At 37.9% G+C, this 18,392-nt stretch overlaps 1 protein-coding gene across 7 annotated transcripts; it reads left to right on the forward strand.

Moving 5' to 3' along the window:
- Window positions 1-261: 261 nt before the first annotated feature.
- Window positions 262-16,679, forward strand: LOC124630826 (cuticle protein 7-like). Of its 7 annotated transcripts, none has more exons than XM_047164838.1 (4): window positions 262-386; window positions 554-805; window positions 889-1,055; window positions 1,142-1,327. In XM_047164838.1, the coding sequence occupies exons 1-4, from the start codon at window positions 375-377 to the stop codon at window positions 1,218-1,220; spliced, it is 510 nt and encodes a 169-aa protein (XP_047020794.1). In that variant the 5' UTR covers window positions 262-374; the 3' UTR covers window positions 1,221-1,327. The 7 variants fall into 7 exon arrangements, with proteins under 7 accessions (XP_047020794.1, XP_047020799.1, XP_047020801.1 ...); XM_047164843.1 differs by lacking the exons at window positions 554-805; window positions 889-1,055; window positions 1,142-1,327 and adding exons at window positions 4,448-4,675; window positions 4,760-4,926; window positions 5,007-5,170 and having other exon boundaries at window positions 340-386; XM_047164844.1 differs by lacking the exons at window positions 262-386; window positions 554-805; window positions 889-1,055; window positions 1,142-1,327 and adding exons at window positions 3,357-3,398; window positions 4,448-4,675; window positions 12,308-12,474; window positions 12,558-12,636.
- The last annotated feature ends 1,713 nt before the right edge of the window (window positions 16,680-18,392 follow it).

Below are 18,392 nucleotides of genomic sequence, written 5' to 3' on the forward strand. Positions count from 1 at the left end.
AGCATCTGAAGTATTCAGCTCACAAGATTTGCCAATCCGTAAAGCGAATCAGTAAATCACATCACAATGATTGATAATTCACGATTTTGATATTATAAATAGTTCATAGAGCCATTGGCACATTGTCGGAATAATTAACAATAGACGCCTACGTATTAATTAATGTAGATCCGGACACAAATCAATGCGTACGTATTAGTCTCGTATTGTAGGAACTGCGACCTTGATACATGTCAAAGTTATAGAGTCAAGGTGCGCGCGCATTTCTCCGCCCCACCGCGCCGGCGCACACGCCGCCCGCGTTCTATAAAACCATACAGCAGGACCATTGACATTAATCAACTTTTGATTCTTACAATCTAAACACACCAAAAATGTTCAGCAAAGTGAGTTGCTACAATTGTTTAAAAAATATTGATTACAAAATAAATATTCATAAAATATAGATTACTCCATTTTTTTTTAAATTTAAATTTCAAAATTTAAATCACAGTTTAAAAAATATTTTCATTCCAAAAGCACATTTAAAAATATTTCAATTTCGCTTTTCTAGATCGTAGCCTTCGGCGCCCTCTTGGCTGCTGCCAACGCTGGTCTCTTGGGACATGGCCACGCTGTGTCTTCTCAAAGCATCATCCGTCACGACGAGAGCCATGCTGCTCCCCTTCACTACGCGGCTGCTCCCGTAGCTCACTACGCCGCTCCCATCGCTCACATCGCCGCTGCTCCCGTCGCTCACTACGCCGCCGCTCCCGTAGCCCACTACGCCGCCCCCGTAGCCCACTATGACGGACACGACACATACGTAAGCTTACCTATACAACAAGAGCTTTAAAATTTTATTTCATTGAGAATGTCCAAATCCCTAAACGTTTCTTTAAATTGCAGGCTCACCCCAAATACGACTACTCTTACTCCGTGGCCGACCCACACACCGGTGACCACAAGTCCCAGCACGAGAGCCGCGACGGAGACGCCGTGCACGGATACTACTCTCTGGTGCAGCCCGATGGCTCCGTGCGCAAGGTCGAGTACACCGCTGACGACCACCATGGGTAAGCTAAAAACAAAACTTTTGAAAAAAAAGTGTTTTTTTTTTTATTACCTAATATAGGACTAACGTGAATTTTATTCTTTCCAGTTTCAACGCTGTCGTGCACAACTCCGCCCCCGCCGTCCACCCCGCCCCCGCTCCCGCCCACGGCTACCATCATTACTGAACGTTCCTAATTGAGTGATTGTTAATGAATGTTTGACCTGCAACCTACCTATTTATATTTTTGTATGAATGTGAAATGATGACTATAAAATATAACTGAAAAATCTATTTCTTTCTTTCAATTACCAAATAACCTACTACGAAAAAAACTGTAGCATTCACAGTTCTTTAGGCAACAAAACATAAAATGTGCCCAATATGGGTACAATATATAAATATAATTTCCTTAGTGGACATTTCAAACTTGAAACACGAAATTATATCATTTGGGTCTATTACCTCATGAAGAAAATAAGTTAGCATAACAAACTGACTACTTTCTAGGACGCTATTGCGTAGCTGTGTAGGTACAAAGTGGAATTCCTACATAATTATGACATAATCTAAATATCCCAATCTTTAACGGACTGTTATCTGTCTACCTACTTACAGTTACGTTAATGCTGTTAAATCCTACGCGAATTCCATTCATAACGACAGATACCGAGGGGCTAATAATTTCACCAATTATATGCTATTAAAAGTGTTTGATTAATATCTAACACAAATAGTATGAAAATAATATTTCCAATAAGTTCGCAATCATCGTGTTGATAGTAATTCTATACAGCAGTGCATTCCAGTGATAAACAGTAAGATATCAATTTATCTAAATTCATTTTTTTCACTAATTTATAATAACCTCATTGTTAGTAATTGTGGTAATTAATCATCTTTCATAATATTTTCGGACCTTAAAATGTGTTAATCCTACATCCTACATCCTACATCCTACATATATTATAAATGTGAAAGTTTGTGAGAATGTATGGATGTATGTTTGTTATTCAATCACGCAAAAACGGCTGGACCGATTTGATTGAAATTTGGTGTGTAGATAGGTGATACCCCGGATTAACACATAGGCTACTTTTTATTGACACACCACGCGGGCGAAGCCGCTGGCGGAAGCTAGTTAATAATAATAAATTTCAGCGCTTCGTTGCAATGTTGAGTCCATTGTTATCTTTATTTATTTTGTCTATCAGACTTATACTTACTTATACAGGTATTGTTATAGTTTCTTGGAACGGCTTAAAAACCTTATAACGTTTGAACTCTTGATACGATGGTACAACTCAGCTGAGCTACATTGTTTTTCTATATAAAACTAATATAAAGAAGCGATAGGCGGGCGTGATATTATTGTCCCAGTATATTACAAAGGTTGGCCATATATTAAGTGTGCAAGTTTCCCTAAAGATGGTTCTCTCGATAGTCCAGGATTCCGTTATCAGATCCCAAATAGAACCATAGGTCGAACTCGCAAGTTCAACCATCAATTCTAACATGACTCAGTCGAATTGATGACCCCTTCCATTTTTGAAGCACCACAGTTTAGTGGAAGCTTGTAAGGAAGGATTCAAGCTTACTCAATGCTCTCCTAGGACCAGTAATAGGGCTGTTTGGTCGAATAAAACCAGATAAACCAGAATAGAAAGCTTTTGCTTTGATAACAGTTAATGTGTCAGCTATTATGTCACATGAAATTATTCCAATGCCTTATTTATTGTTCCTTATAAGACCCATTCAATATAAACCAGTTGTTATTCTGAAATATTGAATTGCCTGGTTACAGGCGTCCTGAGATATTATCCTGAAACTGGAAATGCGAAAGTGCATTCGTTTGTTATTATGCTTTTATAGAATATGTTACACTATTTTATTTATATGTTAGGTCGGCATACTAAGGTGCTCAAATATACCAATAATCATATCATGCACAACATAGGTGCCATTGATGAACTCAACGTTATTTATTGTTTGTAAATAAATAAATATGAATGATTAGTAATATTTTCATTTCGTCTTTGACTTATACTGCTGTTCCTCTGTTGTACTGCATATTGCTTCCTTAGAAAACAAAGCGGCTGTAGAACATGTCCATGAACAATGAGCTTCGATAAAATAAACTTTCGTTTGAAACGTTATCACTATGAAAGAATTTAATAGGTATCAATTAATATTTAAAACAACCTTGTGGACATACGATACCTGCCAGTCAAAGCAAGTGCGCGCATTCTTAACCCCACCGCCCACGTACTTTGCGATTTATATGTATATAAAACCATTCAGCGAGTCCATTGACATCAATCAGCATTTGATCGTTGCAAACAATACAACAAAAATGTTCAGCAAAGTGAGTTTAACAATAAAAAAAATCGGTAAAAAAACTTTTAAGTTAAACGGTTTTATATCTTATGTGCACTGAAAAATAAAAAATAAAAAAACAGTTACTTACCTATAAACCTACGTAGGTGGTCCCGGTCATATTAGACTAAAATAAAAACGTGGGGCCCATTCCGTAACTATTGCTGTAATACTTTCTTCTAGCTAGAGGTATAATAGGTGTGGATTGCATCGACTTACTATAATCATAACTGGAGATTTTGACAATCAATAATCAGCCGTAGCGGCTTCATCAGCGAACGCCGAGCTCACGATCTACCAAAGTATAAAGATATGCTTTGCCATAAGTAGGATTTCAGAGGGCCCCACGTTTTTATTTTAGTCTAATATGACCGGGACCACCTACGTAGGTTTATAGGTAAGTAACTGTTTTTTTATTTTTTATTTTTCAGTGCACATAAGATATAAAACCGTTTAACTTAAAAGTTTTTTTACCGATTTTTTATTATCTAGTTTTTAGTATTTAATGAAAATGCCTACCGAATATTCTTCATTCTATACATGGGTCAGCAGCGGTGAGGGAGTGCCAGACTCTTACTGACTAAAAACCGTTCTTTTTCGTCGTAGGCCTTTTATGTACCACGACCACGGTAACTCTTTAGGACAATCCCGCAGCCCAGGCAGGCCTTGGCCCTGTTGGGCCCCGTTGGGGTTGCTGACAGTATTTTACTTGAGTAGCCCTTTCATTTGATACCCATATTGAGGGGGTTGTGGAAAAATATGTAATCCGCCATTTTGTACCGGCGGCCATCTTGGATTTACAATGTTATTGATATTACTATATTGTATTGTCATCGGAATTAAAGGTGTGTACCAAATTTCAGATCAATCTGACAACAGGAAGGCACTGAAATTTCAATTTCTAAATTTGACCCAAGAATGAATAAATAATAAAACAAACGGGGTGTGCTAAATAAAACCGTTTAAAAAATACATAATTCGTTTGGAGCACTTTGAAAAACTTGGAAGGAGTTTTTACTAACTTTCCTATATTTTCAGATCGTAGCTTTGAGCGCCCTGTTGGCCGCCGCCAACGCTGGTCTCTTGGGCCATGGCCACGCTGTGTCTTCCCAGAGCATCATCCGTCACGACGAGTCAGCACATTACGCTGCCCCCGTAGCGCACTACGCCGCGCCTGTTGCCCACTACGCTCCCGTAGCGCACTACGCTGCTCCCGTAGCGCACTACGCCGCTCCCGTGGCCCACTACGACGGACACGACACATACGTATGTACACTTTTTTGGTTGGCAAGATGTCATTCAACTATACATCAAACTGCGTAATCTTAACGCTCAACAAAACTGTTGCAGGCTCACCCTAAATACGACTTCGCGTACTCCTTGTCTGACCCTCACACCGGTGACCACAAGTCCCAGCACGAGAGCCGCGACGGAGACTCCGTGCACGGATACTACTCTCTGGCCCAACCTGACGGTTCCATCCGCAAGGTTGAATACACTGCTGATGCCCACAACGGGTAAGAACCAAAGTATTTTTTATAAGTCGAATGCTACATTTGAATCGTCAAAAATATTTATCTAAAAATATTATTTTCAGTTTCAACGCTGTGGTGCACAACTCCGCCCCCTCTGTTCACCCCGCCCCCGTCCACGGACACGGTTACCATCATTACTGAGCGATCAATAACTGACTGTGATATTTCTTCATATTTATTTCTGTAAATAATGTACTTATCCTGTAAATAAATCAAATTAAAATTATTTGGTTTGCGAATTTAATTTGAAATTACCTATAACCTACCAGAACCCAAAATCTTCAGTCTATACGATTTACAACGCCTTTACTGTGGATAACTATGGACTCCGAGAAATAAAACTAGAAGGAATTCAATAAGTTTGCATTAGTGCAGGAATGAATAAGTCTTTTAGTTGATTTATAAACTGATAATATACAAAGGATATTTTTCTTTGTTGATTCTATTTAGAGATTAACAAGCCGAATTGAACAAGAGTGTGGTGATTAACGCTCAATCGGTCTCTGTGTGGGAGGCAACACGTGCTTGAGAGCCTGTGGTGATGTGGTGATGATGAATTTCAACAAGCTTCATCAATAAAAAAATATTTCCGATAAATATGTATTATTGCGTTGTTTTAACTGCCTCGTTGGTCTAGCTGTCGCAAGTGCGGCTGCTGAGCACGAGGTCTCGGGTTCGATTCCCGAGTCGGGCCGAAATCGCTTTGTGGGTTTTAGAAGACTTTCACAAAGCAGCCCGGAGCTTGGAAGCTGGTGATTGATACACCCGTGCATCGGAGAGCACGTAAATGTCGGTCCTGCGCCTGTTCTCTCTCCGATCGTGTCGGATTACCGTCCCATCGGGCTATGAGAGTTAAGGAATAGTGAGTGCACCTGTGTCTGCGCAAATGCTTGTGCACTATAATACGTCCTGCGTAGTTGGCTAATCTCCTTACATGAGAACATATAGAGGTGGCGAGTCTCCACCTGCCATTTTTACAGTTATTTAATACATTGTCACCGGCAGGTGCCATAGTTCCCGTAGTTTCCCCATTCCTAGTCCATTAGCATCCCATCACAGTAGACAGTAGTAAAGGTTTTTATTCATAATCTATACATATAATAAATCTGTAGAAAAGTAATTTTTGTACATTGAAGAAATTGACAAAAAAAATAGCCAGCATGTTAAAGAATAACTAACAGAACCCATTTCCATCATTTTTGTCATTTTTGTCTGTTTGTCTGTTTGTCTGTTTGTCTGTTTGTCTGTTTATCTGTTTGTTTGTTCGGGATTCACGTAAAATCTACGAATTAAATGCAGACAATGCTTATATACAAAAATTCTACGTAACTTGGGGTATTACTTAGTTTTTGTTTCATCGAAATCGATTCACTCTATCAAAAGATATGATTAATTATGTGAATTCAAGATGTAAAATATTACGACACGCAATCTATTTGTCAAAACTGTACATTTGAATGTTGTACTTATATTAGTTGATCGGCCTATGTTAATCTTTACACAGAAAATCACACCTTTATAAGTATCTTCGGAAGAAAAAAAATATGAAAATTTTGTTTAGCCAAGGTTAAAGTAGCTCCATCTGTGGTAAATAAAATACATCATCAATTTGTCAAAGGAGCGAGGTGGTAAATGACAATATTACCATACATACTTTATAGAGGATTATTATTTCAACAGATTGAGTTGTGTATTTTCCGTAATTCACCATATTTTAACACGTAGTGTAATTTTTCGATAGACATTTCAATAGTGTTTGTCAGTTTGCCGTGCCACATCAAAATCCAACTATAATTATTACCTTGATGAAAAGAAAATTAATAGTTCTTAGCCAAATTTAAAACGGTGCCATCTAAATTATTTTTTGAACATTATGTCAAAAATGATGACTTTAGTGGAACAATTAATTATCATTGAAAGTTACAGATGGAGTTCATATCAGGATTTTTTCATAAACATAGTTTAGCTTATCTTCCACTAATGTGGTGGCCTTAAAACAAATTACTTTGAGTGAGTAGTATTAAGTAGACCTTAATTATTTTTTCTGATGCAAAATATGTAAACTTAATCCTAGAAGAAATGAGGATCTATCTTTCGCAAGCGCTGCTAAGCGTGAGGAAGGTAATGTAGGATTCTGTAGCTTTAAAAACAAGCCCAGATACAAAGTGCAGATAAGAAATGGGAGCTCTCTCTATTTAATACCATACACACGTAAAATGCTTTATGCGTCTGAAAACGTACAAATTACGCGCCGCATACCAGAGACATGCTTACTTTCAACTTCTGATCGCAAATACACTGTTCACGATTACGAACAGTCTCAGTAAGACCCGAGCCAAGTCTAAAAACCCTAAAAAACACCTTTTATATAAAACTACGTTTGATATCATTTAATCACAAAGACAGAATTGTTCTCTGTTGCAAATCCTATCCACCTATATCCTATCCTAATCCAGAATGCATTGCAGGTGTGCATTGCACAAAAACCAATGGTATCCTATTCGAGAAGTCAAAAGAGTTGACCTGCCAACGTCAGCTTCTGCGCTAACAAGTGTTCTTAATAGTACCATCAGAATTACATTCATCGTTGAATGAGGTGAATAAATTTTCAGAAACCACAATAACAGTAGGAGCCAAAGCGTATGATCGCTTCATAGAGCTCTGATTGGCCCCAGGTGACCAAGTCAGGTCTGATTTGTTCGTTCATCAGATCTTTGAAAGTGTTTCGGTGGATACTTACTGTCGTCCTGTTTACGTGTGACACAAAATATGGTATATAAACGTCCTCCGCAAGAGCGAAATTTTCCCGGTGTGCGGTAGTGACGCACAGTATACAACACTTATGTTTCTTTTGATTTGCTGGCTCCACCAAGAAATGACAAATTGCGAGCGTACATTCTGAAAATCTTGGCAAAACTACAGGTTTCAAGTACGGACACATGAAGTGGACTCACAGATACGTACATTTTGCCTATTCGTGAACTAATGCAAACATTTCGGTGGAGTCCCGGCTTAGGCCTCCCCCACATTAGGCGTGCGCAATCCTCGGGCGTGTGAGTAGCGCAGGGGCCGCGCGTGCGTCGCGAGCGCGTTGCGTGAGCGTCGCGTTTTGTTGCCCTGCGGCATTTGCAGCGCGCTCGCGGCGCGCACGCGCCGCTCTCCTTGACGTTTAACTGCTAAGGCGTTTAGCGGGCGGCGGGGATAGCAGGCGAAGGGGTAAGAACGCAACTCGAGCGCCGCGTGCTCGCCGCGAGCGCGTCGCTTGCACTCTTCACACATGCCGCAGGGCAGTAAAACGCGACGTTCACACGCCCGAGGATCGCGCACGCCTAATGTGGGGTCAGCCTTACCATGAGTAAGTGAAACTATCCTACCCTATGCGCCTGCAGATGATGATGACTCATTTTATCATCCATCCAGCTATTCCCCAACTATGTTGGTGTTGGCTTCCAGTCACCGAATCTGTTTTAGTACCAATATGTTGCTTGGAGCGACTACCTATCTACAATCCAGTCAACTACACAAGACGATATCCATATTCTAGTAAGACTGACAGACTTTCTGGCTTCTGATTAGTCGCAGCAGCTGCAGAAAATGTACAAATGACAGCTTTATCAGACTCAAAGCATGTAGACATAGATTATAGCTGTTTCCTGTGAAAATTACTTACGCACCATACGTAATAATTTTCCAAATTGGCTGAACAACGTCACAAACTTTACTTCTTTTGTTTAGAAAAATGGTCACATCCACAACACAACCTTGATCAATGAATCTATGCGACTGCGAAGTGCTAATCCTAATTATACTGTCACGTGAAAGAATGCACCTACGGGATAAGTAGTATTTTGACGATTCTATATTGCCCACGCAGACGAAGTTGCGGGCAACAGCTAGTCTATAATATAATAAACCGGCCAAGTGCGAGTCGGACTCGCGCACCGAGGGTTCCGTACAAATCCATGCATCCAAATTAAAATTCCATGGAGACGAATGTCCAGGATCGTTTGAAAAATATAAAAAAGCAGTTTCAGAGGATTGTACAGGTTGCAATGCTAGTTTTTTTTGTTAAAGACTTTTCATAAAGAAGGAAGATGCTAATTCGGATGACCAGGATCTGATGAGGATCTGGAAACCCTGAGAAATCGAGGGCAACTCTTGAATATTGTAGGCACGCATCGAGTCAAAACCAGACATGTGAGTGTATTTTTGAGGGTACTGGTAAACAGTGAAGGTTTGGAGCTGATTTGATTATGGAGACTACAGAGAGTCGAGGGAACTCCTGAACGGTATGTTGCAACTACCACGTGTTTGGGCTTATTTTATTTGTATTGGCGAAGACTTTCCACATAGACAGGTTTGACTGCCATTGTGGGATCGATAGCAAAGATCAGATATAGTTACGGGAATTCCTTTACAATTTATAACGTAACCTTGTGTTGGAGCTTATTTTATTTAAGGTGATGATAATTCACTACTAATGGGATCTTTTATTTTTGAGGGATTAATCACCTAACGAGCATCAGTTTCAGGTTTTTTTCGAAACTGCCTGACGACTTATAACTGTCGAATTGTAACTACGACTGCTAGAGAGTAGGATTCAGGGCTGCTGGCTTTACGTTTCTGGAGCCTTGACAAAAGTGTAATTCTGTCCCTTTCTTTGTTTTATAAAGTCGGCTTTATTTTATTTTGTAGCATTTTACAAACAAATCCAACTTCAAACATATAAAAAAGCAACAAGAAAACAAAAGCAAGAAAAAAATTAAAAAGATGTTAGGTGCATCGGTCTAGAAGTCGGTGTCTAGAGGATGCATCTATATTTATTTAACCACCGAGATCTAGACCGATGCATATAAACAGTTTTCTTGTTGTTTTTAGAAGTTGTTTTTTTTTTTGTAAAAAGTTTTTATTTTTAACTTTTGTGAAAAGTCCTCGTCAATACGAATAATATAAGCCCAAACACGACGTAACTAAAACATACCGTTGAGGAGTTCTCTCGACTTTCTCACGTCTCCATCATCAGGTAAGCTCTAACTTCCTAACCTTCACTCTTTGATAGTCACCAGACATACATCTGAGAATCAAGTTTTAATCCTATGGGCCTACAATTTCTGATAGTTGCCCTCGATTTCTCAGGATTTCCGTCATCAGATCCTGACCTGATGACATTGGAAATAAACGGCGAGTATACTCTTTCACTACAAAGAAATGATTTCTCAAATCCGTCAAACTTGGTTGTTTAAATTCCCCATTGAAATGAGGAAAATATTTGATGTTTACACCTGATTTTCTCTAGATTCCCATGGTTCACATTGATGCGACTAATGCCATAGTAAATCAGAGCCTTTATCACGACACTGCGCTATATTTCGTTCGTATCCGCCGTGGGTATGGTTTCCATACTAAGGTGCCCAATGACCTTTGAATGATTTAAAATTTTTTACAGTTTAGAGTTTGTAATATTTTATGTAACTTCAAATTTATCATTTTCGCAATTTTTCCTTTATCTGTACTATATAACGTTGCTTCTTGGCGAATTTCAAGATTCTGAGTTCACGGGAAGTACCTTGTAGGTTTTGATTCCCTAGCGTGTGACGGAAATTCGTCTAAGGTGTCGGTATAACCGCTGTATCTTTTGATCGCGTTAACTTAGAAGTTTGATTTTTTCACTGCCTAAAGAGACAATAGACTTAGGTATTTGGTATAAATTTCAATTTGATACCTTTATTCGTTCGTGAGAAATAAGGTAGTAAGTTACATTTTATTAAAATATTTTTTTTTATATTATATAACTAAAAAAATGAGATTTTCGAAATTTTTCCTATATTTGCATTATATGACAATGCTTCATGCCAAATTTCAAGGCTCTGAGTTTACGGGAAGTATCCTGTAGGTTTTGATTCCTTTGCGAGTGTCGAAAATTTGCTGAAAATATCGACATAATCGGCTGTATCTTTTGATTGGCTTGGCTTAGAAGTTTGATATTTTCACAGCTTAAAGGGACAACAGACCTGAGTATTTCATGTGAATTTCAGCTTGATGCGTCCACGTGTTCTTGAGATAAAGGGTCTTGACAGACAGACAGACAGACAGACAGACAGACAGACAGACAGACAGACAGACAGACAGACAGACGGACAACAAAGTGATCCTATAAGGGTTCCGTTTTTTTATTTCGAGGTACGGAACCCTAAAAATGAATCGCAAAATGTGTTGGTAAGCGCATAACTCAACAACGCCTGGACCAATTTGGCTAATTCTTTTTTTGTTGTGTTTGTTATTGTCAGGAGAAGGTTCTTATGAAAGTTCTTAAAAATAGGATAAAGTAGAGAAGTCAGTTGACGGGAGCGAAAGCTAGTTAAGAATATTATACATACATTATAAGGATAAAAGTAAACTATTTATTCAACAGTAGAATTTTAAATAGAATTGCACTTATTTTCTCCGCACATACTGCATTATGTACCGCTCATCTTATGACTCACAATAGTCACAATATACACACAACGGATATAATTTAAAAACATACCACTAATTGTTACAAACCTACCACTTTCCACACTTGGGGTTCGATATTTTTTTTTTAATTAACTGGCAAACAATATTACTTTTGATACAGGAACATACCATATCCCTCATGAGAAAACAACCCTATTGGTTTTTTGGTGACATGCACACTTCACCCTAAAAAAAACTATTTCAATCACTTCATACACAACAACCTCAGCACGCATTACAGTCGGAACTGTAACTTACAAGGTCTGAAATACGTTGTTATAGTTACATACATAGTCAAGGTGCGTGCAAGCATTTGTGTGCCCCACTGCGATAACATTTTTTGACCGCGATCTATAAAACCATTCAACAGTTCCATTGACATCAATCTACTCTTGATTCTAACATACAATACACCAAAATGTTCTGCAAAGTGAGTGATAAAATATGATAATAATATAAGAGTGTGTGACCTGTGTCATGCATTTAAGATTTTGTGATTTACAGTGGTCTAATGACAAGTGAATTTTATTTTTCAGATTGTAACTTTTGGCACCCTCTTGGCCGTAGCCAGCGCCAGCCTTTACGGCCACGGTCACGCTGTCTCATCCCAAAGCATTGTTCGTCACGATGAAGCCCGTGCTGCTCCTTTGCATTACGCTGCTCCCATAGCGCACTACGCCGCACCTGTTGCCCACTACGCTACCGCTCCCGTAGCGCACTACGCTGCCCCCGTAGCTCACTACGCCGCTCCCGTAGCTCACTACGATGGACATGACACATACGTAAGAATACCTAAAATTTATTAAATCACCTGTGGGACTATGAGGGGATATAACATTTTTACTCATGATTTAATTTATTGCAGGCTCACCCCAAATACGACTACTCTTACTCCGTGGCCGATCCTCACACCGGTGACCACAAGTCCCAGTACGAGAGCCGCGATGGAGACGCCGTGCACGGATACTACTCTCTGGTGCAGCCTGATGGCTCCGTGCGCAAGGTCGAATACACCGCTGACGACCACCATGGGTATGTACCGCTACTACCAGAACAGACTTCTGTACGGCTTACTTTGAAAGACATAAATCTAAATACTTTCTTCTTAATTTCAGTTTTAACGCTGTGGTGCACAACTCCGCCCCCTCAGTCCATCCCGCCCCCGTCCACGGACACGACTACCACCACTACTGAGCGATTAGCTATAGACAACTATTATTTATTTGTATGCAAATGTGATATGAGATGAGATGCAAAATATAAATTATTTGAAAACACAGCACAGCCTTAATTATGTCTACCTATATATATTATATCTATATAAATAAAAATGAATTGTTGTTCGTTAGTCTGATTAAAACTCGAGAACGGCTGGGCCGATTGAGCTGATTTTGGTTTTAAAATGTTTGTCGTAATCCAGGGTAGGTCTAAACGGTGAGCAAGTAAGGAAAAGGCGGTACGAAGTTCGTCGGGTCAGCTAGTTTTTAGATTAAAAAACCAACCAGATAATAAATATTTATAACTAGATTTTAACAAAATCATTGGGACTAGAAATGAACGTCACTAGAAGAGACAATACAACAAATAAACTTAGGGTAATGACACAAATTCGGAAATCATAGCACTCTATAAATACCTAAACAGCCGACTATGATAACTTAGATATATACGTCTCAAAACTAGACATAAACCCATGTTAAAAATTACTAGAACACTGCTCCACTTCATTGCATCTATTGTGGCAGTACATCATTATAGCACCACTATAACAATATATACTATAGGAAGCAATGGCTATATTAAAGTTAAGTAAAAAAAAATACAGATATCCCTACGTGTTTTTGAGCGCTTTTTATAAATATGCTCATTGCAGTCACCAAGTAATTTGATTTAATAGATATTTTAACCAGTTTGTTACTACAGATAGATGCAGAGTAAAGTTACTAGATTATGCTAAAGAACCTATTAATTAAACGTGTTAAGTGTCTCAAAAAAAACATCAAACTTGGATATCTTTAGGTACTTGGTAGGACTCTAATATTACGAATGCGATTGTATAATTCGTGGGTCTTATAAACAAAGCAAAACACATAAAAACATCGCATTATTTCACAAACACACACATTACATGTTTGAGCCGTTTGGGGTTGACCGTTGAAACCTTGGGATTAGTGGCAAGCAAGCGATTAGTGGAGTCCACCAAAATGGTGGTCCAAAGAATATGCATTGCTTTTCAGCGTGGCAATGCAGCAAACCTTTTGGACACCCGCTGACAGCGATGCCGATGAATTTTTTGATACATAGTTTTAACTTTTCGTTTTTTTGTAAATATGTAGATTAAATATACTGAATTAGAAAATTGTCGTAACGGATTGGAAGGAATTGGTGTTTGGAATGGAATTTTGGAGAATACACACATAAGCTAACCAATGCGCATGACCAGCGCAGCGCAATAAGGATGGTAAAATCCCCCCAGCTTTAGGTACTCCTTTGTCCATTAGTGGATTTTTTTTGGCTGAGACGACGACACACAAGTACATATCAAACAAAAAGCCTACTGCTTAAAATATTGCATACTCAAGCGAAATATATTATTATAATACAGTAAAATTTTGTGTGTGTGTGTGATGAAAAGATCTGTTGCCTGCCATATTTTTTTACAATATTATTATGAAATTAATATTATTATATTACATTTGAAAAAATAGTGCATAATAAAATAACATTAATGCTAAAATTGATACATTTTTGGAGTACCTACCTACTATCTTCTTGAAGTTTATCAAAAGTTAAGGATGCATATTAAGTGCTTGCTTCTCTATTATAGAAAATGCTCAGACAGCTTCTGCAACCTGAAAGCCTGAAGAAAGTTGATGTACCATCTAGACACACGGCAGTGTGTCCGCCAAGTTCGAGCAAAAAAAGCGACACACCGGCCGTGGGTTATATTACACGAACCATTTCGGGCCAAATTCGACCCCCCTGTAACTCAAAATCTATTTTATTTACGCATATCAAATTTCTAGTATCTATTGAGACCCCCTCACTTATCTAAAATACAAAATTTCATTAATATACCTATTGTAGGTCTTGAGATATTGACGTCAGAAAATCGCTATTTTTACTATACACTCACTGACTGACTGATTCACTGACTCACTCATCAAAAACCTAGACCACTTCCAATGGTCGTATTGACTTGAAATTTGGCATGGAGGTAGGTCTTTATGTCAAGGTAAAGGGAAAAATCTGAAAATGGCCAAGTGTGAGTCGGTTTCAAAATAATGAAGGTGTTTTATACCCAGTGATAATTTATACCCCTAAGGAACTAAAACGAACTAAATTTATCTATATTTATATAATATATCTTCGAATGGTTTGTATTTAGTTTAGTTAGAAGTAAAATAGTATAGTTAGAAGTAAAATAAAAATCTGAAAACGGCCAAGTGTGAATCACTTTCGAAAATAACGAATGTGTAACTTTGATCCACGAACATAATATATGATAACATGTCATGTCAGTCAGTTGGTAAATCTAGTCCATTTAGTTAATCTAGTTCATTTCTTTGTAAGAAACATAGTGCATATTAAAAAATCTAAAAGATAGTATAAATGAGACATTCCTTTAACTAACTTCATCATAAGAAAAAAATAAAATAAACAACCTTACAAAAATAAATGAAATCCCACCCAAAACAAAAATGTGAAAGACTGCCAAGTTCGATAATATGGGAATGCTTCGCCTATAAAAGAAGTGAGATCTGAATAAGTACCAAGTTCCATACACATACCTCTAAACAAGCAAGCAAGTTTTAATAGAAAATTAAATACTTGATTCATTGCGTTTAGTAGGTTTATAACAAGGTGTATGAAAACTTTCCAAGTAACATCATTAAAAAGTAACTATTTTAACTGAGGTATGTGTATGGAACTTGGTACTTATTCAGATCTCACTTCTTTTATAGGCGAAGCATTCCCATATTATCGAACTTGGCAGTCTTTCACATTTTTGTTTGGGTGGGATATTAATTACCTAAACATCTCAAAATCTTTTTTCAAGTGGTTCATAAAAATACCGAACAATAAAGTAAGATTATCTCGAGTCAAGTTTGCATGTCCGTTTTGACGTAATAACGCTTAAATCACTATAACAATCAATTCTATCTTTATTGTAACTGCGGCCTTGAGACACATTAAAGTATTCAAAGTCAAGTGCGCGCTCGCATTTCTCTGCCCCACCATGACGACGCACGCGGCTATGCTTTTAGTATATAAAACCATTCAACAAGTCCATTGACATCAATCAACACTTGACCGTTGAAAATTAAACAAGCAAAATGTTCAGCAAAGTAATTATTATTTGAATGTTTTAATTATTATAATTAAATTGGAATACTCACAAAATCACCATATTTTATTGAAATAAGAATAATATTTTTTCATATTTACATCTTTCGAAAGTATTTTAATAACACATTGTTGCTTTTAGATCGTAGCTCTGAGCGCCCTGTTGGCTGCTGCCAACGCTGGTTACTTGGGACATGGCCACGCTGTGTCCTCCCAAAGCATCGTCCGTCACGATGAGCCCGCACACTACGCTGCTCCAGTAGCGCACTACGCCGCACCTGTGGCCCACTACGCCGCCGCTCCCGTAGCGCACTACGCCGCTCCCGTAGCTCACTACGCCGCTCCCGTGGAACACTACGACGGACACGACACATACGTGAGTGTACCTAATATTGATTACCTATAGATGGTAAGGGTCTATTAGGAAATATTATGTTTTTACTCATGATTTCATTTTTTGCAGGCTCACCCCAAATACGACTATTCTTACTCCGTGGCCGACCCTCACACCGGTGACCACAAGTCCCAGCACGAGAGCCGCGACGGAGACGCCGTGCACGGATACTACTCTCTGGTGCAGCCAGATGGCTCCGTGCGCAAGGTCGAGTACACCGCTGACGACCACCATGGGTATGTACACTTACAACAAAAATGATTTATATATGGATGCTTTCTTTGTAAGACTTGAATTTAAATATATTCTTCTTATTTTCAGTTTCAACGCTGTGGTGCACAACTCCGCCCCGTCGGTCCACCCCGCCCCCGTCCACGGACACGACTACCACCACTACTGAATAATCAACATTGACTGATTGTATTGTGCCTATTTATTATTTTGTACGTAATGACTGTGATATGCAATTCTTAAATACAGTGTGAATCTGACATAATTTTTTCTGAATTATTTATTTTACTCCCCATAAATGGTACCATATAATGTACACACCTATGTAAATGAAAATATCATCAAACTGTTTAGCTACAATGCACAAAATTTTGGCGACAATTTTTAATCGGTTGGTATACTATAACAAAACAAGGGCAGTCGCTCTTTGTCAAGCACTCCTATCAGCTGCATCCGGTTAGACTGGAAACCGAGCCCAACATAATATTTTTTTTTCGCCTACATAGTTGGGAAAAAGTGTCGGAGGAGGATGACTATGACAAAACAAATTGTCAAATTAGATTAGTCAGATATGGTTATGGTTTGCTTATCAAAACTGTATACCTTATTTTGATGAGAACAAGAACTTTATAATGAATCGGAGTTATTTTTTTTAACGTAACTTCAATTATCTATGTATTAATTGTCTTAAATATGCAGTTAACACGTAATAAGTATGATGATCGCTTCTTCGATAGTGTTATTTTAATTTCCATTTAAAATAGACATCAAAATAAATAAACAATAACCTGAAATAAATGTATTTTATTTTAATTTGAAAATATACAGTGTGTTACAATGTTAAGATATTGTTGTTTAATCAAGGATAAACCTTTGAGTGTAGCATCAATTAATATTTAAATTCAAAACGAAATGTTCTTAATAATTTTATTGAGTCATGCCTGTCTGGTAGTAGTACTCGAAAAATAACAAGAACGTCATTGAACAGAGAAAAAATACTAGAGCGATCGTGCGGCGAGTGATATCTGAATCCGACGCCGAAAACTGTAGAATATTACTCCGTAGTCAGTGTTACGGCTGAGATGAATGGAATGAGATGAATGGGAACGACATATAAATTAACATAACATTAGCTACATATAATTAAGTCATAGATAGGAAAACAATGCTTCGCACTGTAAGACAAGACTAATATTTCTAGATCCAAAACTACTAAGAGAACGTCTTCATTACCCTTTTTTATGAGACGCCAGCTTATCCTGCTGGTGCCATCTCTGTTGTGTTATTATATCTGATTTCCAGGGGTATGTTGTTAACGACACTGACTTTGATTATATTATAACGAAAGACTTTGAAACATATTTCAGTTTTACATAACGTGTGAAGTGAATATTCAATTTAGAAACCTCTGATGACTTTTGATGTAATCAGATACAACTGAGTACCAGTGTTTCATATGGAACGATTAATGATCTATATTCTCAATCTGTGTAAGATAGATTGGCTTCTGAATATTCGCCACTCGCAATTTAATTTCATTATATCTCTGGCTCCTGTAACTAGGGTCTTACCCAGCTCAGGAGCCAGGGCTTCTAATATAATCGTACCTTATTTTTATGCCAATAAAACATTTATCATTATAATACCACCTGTACGGATGAAATAAAAAGCTCAAAAGCTCATACAGTAAACGCTCAGGTTATATAAGAAAATATCATCACATTTTCAAGACGAAGAAAATCTGAATACCCTGAAATTTATTAACTGTGCAAACTGTATAGTTTCAACTTTGATTACCTATATATTTATGAGTAACGTTATTTTTGATTACCATATCTCTTAAAATATGGAAAAGCAAAAGCAATATAAGTATTTCCGGGTTAAACCTAACAGAGGTTTTTATGTCTCTTGATGAAATAATATCATGCACTAAACAAAATCGAATTTATTTTATGAGATTCGTGTGCTATTGTTAAAA

This window comes from Helicoverpa zea, chromosome 5, assembly GCF_022581195.2.
Source record: "Helicoverpa zea isolate HzStark_Cry1AcR chromosome 5, ilHelZeax1.1, whole genome shotgun sequence".
Lineage (NCBI taxonomy): Eukaryota > Metazoa > Arthropoda > Insecta > Lepidoptera > Noctuidae > Helicoverpa > Helicoverpa zea.

Bases quoted from the DNA above. Each gene is read 5' to 3' on its own strand.
- LOC124630826 (XM_047164838.1), top strand. The intron at 806-888 runs GTAAGCTTACCT...TTTAAATTGCAG, and splicing joins ATGACGGACACGACACATAC to GCTCACCCCAAATACGACTA. The intron at 1,056-1,141 runs GTAAGCTAAAAA...TATTCTTTCCAG, and splicing joins ACCGCTGACGACCACCATGG to TTTCAACGCTGTCGTGCACA.